This window comes from Vicia villosa, linkage group LG2 (genome assembly GCF_029867415.1).
Source record: "Vicia villosa cultivar HV-30 ecotype Madison, WI linkage group LG2, Vvil1.0, whole genome shotgun sequence".
NCBI lineage: Eukaryota > Viridiplantae > Streptophyta > Magnoliopsida > Fabales > Fabaceae > Vicia > Vicia villosa.
In genome coordinates this window covers 15891195-15903163 of record NC_081181.1, presented here as the reverse complement: position 1 = coordinate 15903163, position 11969 = coordinate 15891195, and the positions used below count along the sequence as shown (strand labels likewise).

Genomic DNA, 11969 nt, shown 5'->3' with positions numbered 1-11969 from the left:
CTTTTAAGTGATGGTGTTCTATAATCATTGATATTATGACAGCTAATATCCATCATCATTTTTCAATCCAGCTTTACAAATAAAAATATGCTATCAGTATGCAAAGGTCATATCCAACTTTAATTCATGACAGTTAATAAGTTGTTTAAGTTGTTGCCTAATTTTAGGCAACCGAGCACAAAATCTCTACCAATAACAACATTGCCATAGATATTGCAAACACATATAGACTACACATTTTCAAACACTTCTTTGAAGACCACATTTGTTGTGGTGGTCAATGGATGTTTCTCCTTATCATGGATCAAGATTTTAAGGCCTTTTCTTCTCTTTACTCTTGAAACTGCAACATAAAACTGGCCATGGCTGAACACGCTCCTCGGCAAATATATGCCAACATGATCCAACGACTGACCTTGAGATTTATTAATAGTCATAGCATAACAGACCGTTATAGGAAACTGTCTTCGTGTCATCCTGAATGGCCATGGCATTTGCGTTGGAGTAATGTCCATTTGTGCAATATAAATGATACCACCGATGTTCTTGTCTGAAATTATTTTGGCTTCAATAACATGATCAGCCAATCTTGTAACGATTAGACGTGTTCCATTGCATAAACCTTCTGCTTGATCAATATTCCTGAGCAGCATTATTGGAGTATTTACTTTCAATATGATCTTATGATTAGGAAGTCCCGACGTTCTCAGTCCATTCAAAAACTCGGGAGTTAAAACATCAAAAGATTCATTGCCATCAGCATCATGCGTATCGACTGAATCAGAGCTTAAGTATTCCTTTTCGTCCCCTGAAAATGGAGTGACTTTATATTACGATTTGTTAAAGTTGGAAGTGAAAAATCTTCAGATAAATGTTCACACAGAATTTAATATTACCTGGAAGATTGTCTAAAACATAGTGATTTATTTCATCTACTATCTCAATTGTTCCAGCCAATATTGCCCTTGACTGCAGAAAAGCTACATTTTTGAAGTTAGCTTCAAAATTTGGATAAGTGTTTACGAATATTGCTCGAAGGGGATCATCAAAATTAGATATCAAAAGATGTGCTGGGATATGAATATCAGCATAGCCATCGTTAGGTTCTGCTAGTTTTCCATCTCCAACTTTTAATATCCAATTTGAAAATCGTTCTAACTCGGATGCTGATGTAGTCGTCCCAGATTGCTGAAGCCTCATGTTTTTTGTAAGTTTCAAAACCTTAGAATGATCCCAAATGTATGATGAATTGATAGTTGCATGAATTATATCTGAACGGCTGCCTCTTGGAATAACCGGTAGAATCTGTCTGAAATCGCCACCAAACACAATTACCTTGCCACCAAATATTTTATCCGATGACCTGGATCCACCCATGATGTCTCCGAGGGTTTTATCCAAAGCTTCAAAACAAAATTTGGGACACATCGGAGCTTCATCCCAAATAATCAATTTTGATACTTTTAGCAAGTCCCCCTGTCACTACCCTTGTTAATGTCGCATGTCGAAGATTCAAGTGTGGGAATCGGAATCTTAAATTTAGAATGTGTCGTTCGACCACCGGGGAGCAACAGGGATGTAATACCTGAAGAGGCAACTGTCAAGCATATTTGTCTTCTTGATCTTATGTAGGAAGCTAATGTTCTCCACATGTATGTTTTGCCTGTACCACCGTATCCATACAGAAAGATTTGTTTGAAAACATCTCTTTATTCATCTGAAATTAAGTGAACATATAATTTAGAAGCATCATGTTAGAAATATAAATTTGTAAGTAATTTGAAATTCTTCTGCCAAATTGATGTTATTATTATTTAGACCTGTGAGGTTAATATACAGCGTATTAAACTCTTGAAGTTGTCCAGCAGGATCGTAGTTTCACTCTTCATAAATTAAATTATTTCCAAGCTCATCAATTATGTAACCATGTGGCTTTGGCATTCCAGGAAAATCACTTAAACTCTTTCTACTTCGCCGAAGAAGTTTTTCAATTTCAATCAATGTTAGATTGAGAATTTTTTTCATTTGTTAGCTGCAGACCTGTTAAAAAATAATATAAACAAATAGATGGTAAATATTGGAACTTAATTTCTATTTAAAAATTAATGATTCCGATCATAATTGAAAATTTACCTCTGTTGTTTGCAATCCTTTGCTGAGAATAAAGAATTCCATCAGATAACAAATGTCGAGTTTTACTCCATACATGCTTAGGCCTATTAATGCTACTTGACAATAACATGTGAACAAAAAGTAATCTCAAATAATGTCCAGAACCCCAATGAAATGCTTTTGTTATTGCAGATATGAATTCTCGATCATCCCCAATAAATCCCATAGCAAAACATGCATCACTGATAGTATCGTACTTAACATTGTTTACTGTCTTTATTTCATCATAGCTTTTCGGTCCTTTAACATGTGTTAGCATCATCCTGAGATAGTACGATTCCCCAGTAGTTGGAGGAACCCAAATTAGTCTTCCAATTGTGTATCCCTTTTGTCTGGGTTTCCACTCTTTTTTTTAACGTATACAAACTTCGAAACGAAATTGATATACGTTAGTTGGCGCGCTTCGTCGTATTTCTTGTTTGCTTCAAACCAAGATGTAAACATCGACTCAGTAACGCTCGGTTTATCAAGGACTGTGGTAATAGGGATGACATCAGTATAGAAAACAGAATTTTGTCCCTCAGCATGAAAGTGAAGTCTTTCTACAGCTGGTTTTCTTCCATGTATAGAAAAACCATAAATTCTCCAAGCATCTTCACTTGGAGAAACGTACCTACATCAATATACTGCTTTATTTCATCAACGGCGTCATGTTGCGAAACAGATCCATCTTCATTCATGACAATTGCAACAGTTATTTTGTCATATCCTTTGTTGATGTATTTGAACAAATATTTGACGGATGTGCTTTGATTGCACCATTCCAAGTTAATATGAGCTCTGTACTTCAACAATAACTTTGAATTGTAAGGAACAACAAATTTGTTGTCAATCTCAATTCCATTCTTAGAAAATGTGTGTAGGTTGTCCCTTCGTCTATAAACCGGATATCCATCTTGATCAACGATTGTATCACGTCTGAATTCTTTGGGGAAGTACTTAGAACATTTTCCTTCCTTCATACACGTAGTATTACGAAAAGCATTTCCGAAAGGTCCGTGTATCATGTGAGATTTGACCAAGTTATATAACTCTTCGTCAGTGTCTTTGTTTGGTATTTCTGCTGATATGATACGATCAATGTCAGCAGGTGTTGGATACTTGCTCGACGGATGAAGGAAAATTAATATGTGCGCATGGGGCAGACCTCTTTTTTGGAACTCAATTGTGTACATATCTACAAAATATAAAATTCAGATATTGGTTAATAATATGACATTCAAAATGAATAACGAACTTAAATTAATCAAAGTTATAAATTACTTACACGCAAGAACCTTCCCCATGATACTCTTTTTGGTCAAATCGGACAGTAGCGCATCAAATTTCAATTTTAAGATTCTTGTAATGAGATCCGGACGATCGGACGCTTTCAGATTTGCAGAACTTAGTACACGTTGTATTTCCGTCCAATTGGGATTACATGTGAATGTAATAAACAAATCAGGAAATCCAACATAACTACAAATTTCCATGCCATCAAAGTATAACTGATCCATAAATCTACGGCTTCCAACATACGACGAAGGTAGGGCAACTCTTTTCCCTGTAGCTGCACCACGTGTATGTCCATTTGTCCTAGCATCTGCAAGATGATCATACTTGCCTACTCGAAGTTTTGACTGATTTTTTCTTAACCATCGAAGTCTCTCACATTCCATCATTGTAAAACCATCAACCAAAAACTGCTGGAACAATCTCCTTGACCTGAGAATTGTCTGTGCCTGGTTTTTTCTTGACTGAATCCTAAAGGCGAACCACTCTCTGATTGTAATTCTGTTTCTTTTTGTTGCTTCCTCCCATGGAACATCCTCAATTTCCGATACCGTAGCCGTTGTCTCTGCATTACGAACCGTGTTAGAACCTTTATTGCGATGCCGTATGTTTGGTCTGTAACCATCTTCACCGTAAGGGAAAAGTAAAGGATATTGAAATCCCAAATAAGACGTATGATATTCATCTATTCTCTGAAGTTGGCCACATTGTTTTTGCATTATAATATCCCTTTTTTCTGCAGTATCAACATCACCAACAATGAGAGCAACAACTTCTGAAACTGTTGGTTGATTATATATTCTTCCATCAGTTTGGCGCTCAGAAATGAGACAGAGTTTTAGATCTGCCACATTGCCTTCAGAAAGTCTATCCCTTTCCATCTTAAAAGACTGAGCATGAACATTATGTTCATATAACATTGAAGACAAATTTTCCACTATATTACTATCTACTCCGCTCCTTGATCTGCAAACATCCAACGTATAAAGTTCAGATTCTTGAAAATTGTAGAAACAAAATAATAAACAGTGATGACAGAAAGACAGTTAAAGAAATAAACCTGAAACCATCAATTCTATTCTGAACTTCATGTTCAGTATCGAATATATAGAGTTGGGCAAAACGGGCCTTTTCACCTGGCAATGGTAACATGCTACCTATACGATGACATGATTGACCTTGAATACGATAGTTAGGAGAACCTCTACCATTGTTAAATCTGTTGTCCATTTTAGCACCTGGAGAAGTAAATGCGAACATCATATTGTAAAGACGAATTTGTTGTTGAAATAGTTTTGATTCACTTTTGTTTTGGTCGAACAACAGGCTCTGCAATACGGGTGGTGGTTCTCTCAACAAAGGTATTTGAACCTTTCCTCCTCCACAACATATTGAGAATTCAGGATTAGCAGAATGTCGACACGTGTTCTTCCTCTCCAGATACCACATATTTGCACCACATTGTTGACACTCAAATGATGGGTCACCTAAATCGTAGTATTCTCCTGAATGAATATGTACAATTGTTAGCTAAAATACATAATAAATCATGAAATTTGAAAGAAAGAAACATATTTATAAAATAATCTACAACCTGAACTGTGAACATCTATTTCTTCAATGTCAGTGTCGAAACTTACGTCATGCTCATCCATTGAATAGTTAGAAGCTGAACTACAGGCTACAACAACACATTAAAAAATATTTCGCAAATATTATGTTATTATATATTGGTGAAATGTTTGAATATTAAATATCGGTTAATAATTAAAACATGTTACTTACTATCTGAAGAATTACCGGAACCTGCATCACCTTCACTGTCATCTTGGAAAAGTTCGTTGATATTGGAATCTGGATTTGGTGTATGGCTTGAAGATGCTGTCGCACCGCGCATAAACTCATTATCAAATCTCCTTCCCAGGTTAACTCCAAAATTGTTAATGTTCCTTACAGAGACAACTCTTGGGCGTTTTTTTTTTGTTAATGAACTTGGCAATGTATTCAAAGTTGATATACTATGAGTTTTCTGCTTTGTATTTCGATCAATTATGCTGGAACTTGGAATATTTGGAGAAATAGAAGCTAGTGGAAATCTGATATGTGAAGATATAGTATCAGTAGGAGGTTGAGTTTGATCTGCATTTTCTTTGTTCATTGCCGCCAATCTCTTGGCTCTCTTAGCTCCAAGCACACGCTTTCTATGTTGTCTAGCATCAAATTGCCTTTTTCTTCTGATAACATTTTTTAAGTGATCATGCTCAACACTTTGTTTATTTTCCATGCTTTTTTACTTTGATTTTAGCACCATTTTGCAAAATATGGCTGAATAATTGAGGCAAGCAGCAAATATATGGACAAAAACTCCCTCCAAACTTTTTATACGGAGGGAAGCAGCTGAATATGAAAGGTTTTATGTTAATTAATATTTTATGCAGTTCAAAATCTTGTGAAGTAATCTTTAAAATAAGCTAACTATTAATTTCCAAGCAACCATAATTATGTAAAGCGTGCAGAGGCAATAAGAACAAAATCGATGCATTGGTAAATGAGTACATGCACAACTAAGATAATAATTTAGTGCAAGTTACATGTAATAGGTTAGGTATGTATGATGGTTGACATCATGCTGGTGCAATTTTCTAGAGTCACATTAAAAAACTTGTTAAATATACTTCGTTAGTATTTATTTTACATCATGCATGCTATTTGTAGATTTTGTTGATCAATTTAAAAAACTTGCTTAAGATGAATCTTTTGAAAAATGTATTTATAGTAATTTTTTAAAATTCTGATGCTTGAAATGTCAATAGTGAACTTATACTGCATTAACTGACTGTAAAAATCAATTACAAAAATATGGTTTATTACAAAAAATAATCTGCAACTAAGAAGGATTCTGATATACTACAATATATTAATCAAGAATTTAGTTTCACTTGAAGGTTAAATATTCCATTAAGCCAAAAAAATATGCAGTATTAAGACCATTAACTTGCAAGTAAGAAGAAATATCCTATACAGTGATTAATTCAAACTTTTTTTAGATTGATATGGATCGTTTGTATACTCGGGCAATATTATATGCAGTATTAAACACAAATGACAGTTAATGTATTTAGCATTCCCAGGTAAAAATATTTCAAAAAACTAACGGTTTGCAAAAATTATAACAAAACCCAAGTAAGCATTGATAGATAATGCACAGCAAATAACTCGTGTCTCTTGTTCCAAAAAAGTAAAATAACAGGAAAGAAATAACTCTAAAATAATATAAATGCTGACATATAAACTGGTTCATAGGAGTCTTCAGGCATTGGATTCAATCTTAACTTTCTTTGAAGGTTTTGTTCCTGAAAGTTGAGTAGTTTCATAAGGTTGACATTCAGAATCTCCAGCATCAAGAGTAACGGGACTTTTTAGATGGAGTATTGGTCACAACTTTATCAGGATCATTTTCTCCGTATGCAGACAACGACTCCTGGAATAAAAAAATAACAGTAAGTACTAAGAAAATGATGTAATTTACTTCTTATTGTTCAGGCAACATTAACATACAATGGAATCATCGACACGATCAACGACTGGGTTTTGGTTTAAAGGTTTGCTATCCCCCTGCAGATCATACATTTAGATGAAGATTAAGATACAAATATTGATAAAAGTCATATGTATATGTTCACACAAAAATTTCCATACTTCATCAGTAATATAATCTTTCTCAATTTCCTTTACAAATTCTTCATCATAAGAAAGTTTCCAAACAGATGCTTGGCCAAATGTTGGCTGAACTTTAGCCCTAAACGCCAATGATTTTACCAAGAAGCATGTCAAGTTCATCTGGATATATCATAGGGTCGTCGTCACCTTCCTACACATTAAATTTAATGTAAGTACAACACTTAATATAAATAAATATTAAAATAGATAATGAATTAAACTTAACCTCAAGCATTGCTTTATAAATACTATCAGCAGACTTTCCAATAATGTTGGCACAGTCAGTGTCCCAAAACACAAAGCGAAATTTTGATTCACCATCAATTACATATATGTCAACTCGATACCTTTTAGAAAAATGCATAGCAAAAAACTATTAGGACATTACAGATATTGAAAGATGGCAAATGAATTAATCTGAGGAACAATTGAAAAATACAACCTTGGTATGGCATGTTCTACATTCTGCCCACATGAACATTTGTATGGATTGTTCACATTAGATGCCTTTAGAGAACATTTAGTACATCCATAATAAAACCAACCATGTTTTGAGACAAAAAACTTTTTATTTGTTCCAACAGTAACACATAACATGTCCTAAGATACAATAAGTTAAATATTAATATATGCAACAGTCTAACATAAAATCATCTATATAAAACAATATTGAGCTTACTTTTTGAAATTTTCCATAACCACTTACCTGTTTCACCTTACAGAGGTCACTCAGAGATATACATTTGGCCTTATGGACGAAACTTTCAACTGGGGTGAATTGAGAGGCACCAGACCAAAGAGACACACACTTTGAGGACTGCGAAGGCTTTTCAGTCTGCTCATTTTCAGGTAACCTGCAACATTGTACCAAAATTAATGTAAAGGATGATAATTTTTAATGGAACTTATTATACTGTAAGAAGATAACAATTTGTATATAATTTGATAAATACTCAGTTATCTCTGGAATGTCTTCATTAATAAGCAATTTAGATCCACTCCATCCATTTGAGACTGAAATAGATAAAAATTAAAGTATCAAATTAAATACAGACAGATATCACAGCTTAATAATAGGATTTTGTTGATGCACACCTTGTGATTCCTTTATCATTGCATGAGTTAGTACAATTACAATAGCACCACTATTTTTTTCATCATGGTAGAAATCCAAAAATTTTGTTCCGTAGCTCTCCCATAATGTGCAGTTAACGAGGACACCTCTGTATAAACAAATATAAAAATAACAATATGATAATAATCGTATACTTAAATAGAAGAAATTTCAAATCAGATAAGTTACTTCAAGCCTTTAAGACTCAATGAAACAAATGACTTTTTTCCAGAATTGTTATATTGAAAATTGTTGATTTTCTGAACCACACTAATAATATATACAAAACAGAGTGAAAGAGTAAGTTAAAATCAACTTCTGTAATAATATAATAAATTGTAGTAGGAAGAAAATAAATGACCTAATATATTTACCTTCAAGTCGGTTCATCTCACAATTGTCTCCAAGAATATTAGTAAAGTCTTTGAAAAAAAATCTTTTGGGAGGAAGGTTCTGAATATCAACTTCCTTCACAGTCGTACCACCAATAAACACAAACTTCTTGTCATGATCACAAAGCTTCCACTGAAAATCGTTATCATAAACAGTTCCATTGTTGATTATGCAAGACATGTTTTCACGTATTTGTTCTTTCCATTTTGATGTATGGTCAGAACGAATCAAAACTTGTATCCTATCACCCTGTTGATAACAAACAACAAAATATCATAACTGAAAAATATAATAAGCTACGAAACGATTTGAGAGAATACGAAGCATTACCGATGCGTCCATTATAACCATCTCCAAATGCTCCTTACCCTTGCTGTTGATAACACTCCATAGATCAACAACTCGAACGGCCAATCTCCAAGTTTCCTTTGAATCGTTAACATCCTTAATGGGGGTAAATTTTTGACTCATGTTCTGTTTAGAACCAAAATAGAAGAGTAAAAAATATCAGTATTCAGTTAAAGAGATGAAGAACGGAACTGGGGGAAGGAGAAACGAAAAATACCGCTCAAGTGTTGATTGAAAGAGGCAAGGGGAAGGTGGAAGAGTTATACATGCAAGGTGGAAGAGTTTGTACGAATATATAGCTCTATAGTGACAAAAAGTGAAAGGGTAGGGTTTATTTAATATGACTGTTCCAATGCAATGAGAGCATCGAACGTAGTGCAACTTTTTTCATATTCCAATAAAGAAGTTTTGCATTAAATTACTTGTTGGAATGTAATCATGAATAGATGTGTAATTACTCTCAGGGGTATGTAAAACCATCTTTAATTGATTGTGATTAGGGTAATTAAGGGAATTTGGTGGTAATTGATTTTTATATATTAAAGTAGATGTTTATAATTTTTAGTCGTTGGAATTTCATTTATTTTCAATAAATCTCTTTTGTATATTATATTAAATGCCAATAAAAATAATTGGAATTCATTTAAAATTTTATCAAGACTTTTTTTGATCAAAGCTTTTATCAAGACTTAAACTTTATTTTAAAAGTTTTATTATCATGATACTCCCTCGATTCCTTTTTAAGTATCGTTTTAGAAGAATTTTTTTGTTCCTATTTAAGTGTCGTTTTATAATTTAATGTTATAATTTGTCATTTATACCCTTATTTTCTCAATAACTCCACCTCAAATTTTTCAATTAGTTATTGGAAAAAGAGAGTGAATGATTGAATTTATTTGGAAAGAAAAAAAATAAATAAGGGTATAATAGGAAAACTAACTCTAATAATCCACTATCTTGGTTGAAAAGTTTTTTTTTTGCTAAAATGACACTTAAAAAAGAACGGAGGGAGTAATAGTTATAGAGAAATGAAATTAAATACGTATTTTATAAATGAGTTATCATTTAGGCATAACTAGATTGTTGACCCGCGCGTTGCGCGGTTGACATATAATATATTATTGTCATTGTATATAATATTTTAAACTTTAAAATATTGTTATTATATTTATTACTATGACTATAAATCTAGAAAAAATATATATTCAATAATGTTAATTCAATATTACACATTTATATACACACAATTATGAATATAATGATAAAAATAAATAATTAGTTGATTTAATTGTTAATTAAAAGTTGCATCAAGAGAATAATTGAGTGATTAAATATAAATAAATGAGAGGTGTTACAGAATAAAAATAAAGCAGTTGAAAACTTATTAGTTATATTTATATATTTATTCAATCAATAACATTTTAAATTATTAACTTTTGATATTCTATTTACTTTAATTTGATAACCTTTTACTATCCCCTAACTATTAATTTTTTATAAAAATAAATTCTTCATTGAGTAGATATTTGTAGTGAAGCTATTCTTCTCTAAATAACTTTAGTACAAATGAATATAATAATAACAATAATAATATCATAGAAATGAGAATTTATTAGGATTAAAAATATATGTATATGTTAACAACAATCTCATAGACCTCTACAACCACCATGATGCAATAATTAAAATAATGGAAGTCTGATATAATATCCTGTACTCCTGATTCAAGAGAAAAAATAGTTATATTTATGTTATTCAATACAAAAATAAGAAATAAGAAAGAAAGGTAGAATAAAGAACTACCAAAAAAAATATCAATAAAAAGAGAAGTTTTCAATTATGCAAACATATGGCTATAGACATGTTCTTACCTGAATGAATATTAGAGTTTAAAAACAAAAATAATGTAATACACTTTTATCATCATCTTCTGATTCTCATAGAAAAAAGTCATATTCACATCAACTAATAAAAAATTATAAAAATAGTTAAAATATGAGACTAACAAAAGTTATATCAATATAAAGGAAATTTTAAATATTTGAAATAAAATAAATCGAGTTTATATTATACCAAAAAACAAATGGCAAGATACATATGTAAAGTGAAACAAAAATAATTTAAAAAAAAACAATGATAACTCAATATATATATATATATATATATATATATATATATATATATATATATATATATATATATATATATATATATATATATATATATATATATATATATATATATATACCAAAGGTGAAGAATACCTCCAAATCAACACCTCGAAATCAACATGTATATATTTCAATTGATTTTTATAAAAGAATATAGACTTGAGTTAAATTTTAAATTAAATAAAATTATACCATATCTTTTAAAATAAGTTTACCATCATCAACAAAGCATGATAGGTCAAATATATACTTTTCCTCATTGGAGTAAAAAAATTTGATAAATAATATAACCAATATCACTTGTTTTGATATAGTGAATGATTGAAATATATGAAGTTATTTGTGACAAAAATGTATTATATTACACTTGGAACGACTGATGAGTTGGACGAATCTCAACCATCAAAGTATACAAAGTTACCTGCGACATAGATATTTTATGTTAAACTTAGAACAACATGTTCGGGATATGAGAAAACCAACCATTATATATAACTAAGATCTCATTACGTATGGAAAATTTATTTTTTATGACTCTATAATTCATAAATCTAACAATAAAAAAATAAAAAAAATCAGAAACTTACAATTTTAGTGATAGGAGGAATCTCATAAACTCCATAATCTACAATTTATTATATGGAATAGTGCAATTAAAAGAATCTATTTGTGAAAAGAGAGTGGACATGACCATGAAAAATAATGTCTTGATGATATTTTGTGTTTTCTCGTACTTGATAGGTAGTATAAGCACGTTATTTATATGTTAAGGAATA

General features: G+C 31.5%; 2 protein-coding genes across 2 annotated transcripts; both read right to left on the bottom strand.

Moving 5' to 3' along the window:
• Window positions 1-230: 230 nt before the first annotated feature.
• On the bottom strand, window positions 231-1377 carry LOC131648631 (uncharacterized). The gene is made up of 2 exons (XM_058918372.1): window positions 897-1377; window positions 231-808 (listed from the first exon to the last, which is right to left on the bottom strand). Exons 1-2 carry the CDS (start codon window positions 1375-1377, stop codon window positions 231-233), a joined length of 1059 nt encoding a protein of 352 aa, XP_058774355.1.
• A 616-nt stretch (window positions 1378-1993) lies between these two features.
• On the bottom strand, window positions 1994-5731 carry LOC131648630 (uncharacterized). The gene is made up of 8 exons (XM_058918371.1): window positions 5233-5731; window positions 5042-5128; window positions 4508-4952; window positions 3440-4413; window positions 2786-3349; window positions 2540-2645; window positions 2134-2435; window positions 1994-2040 (listed from the first exon to the last, which is right to left on the bottom strand). Exons 1-8 carry the CDS (start codon window positions 5729-5731, stop codon window positions 1994-1996), a joined length of 3024 nt encoding a protein of 1007 aa, XP_058774354.1.
• Between the last annotated feature and the right edge of the window lie 6238 nt (window positions 5732-11969).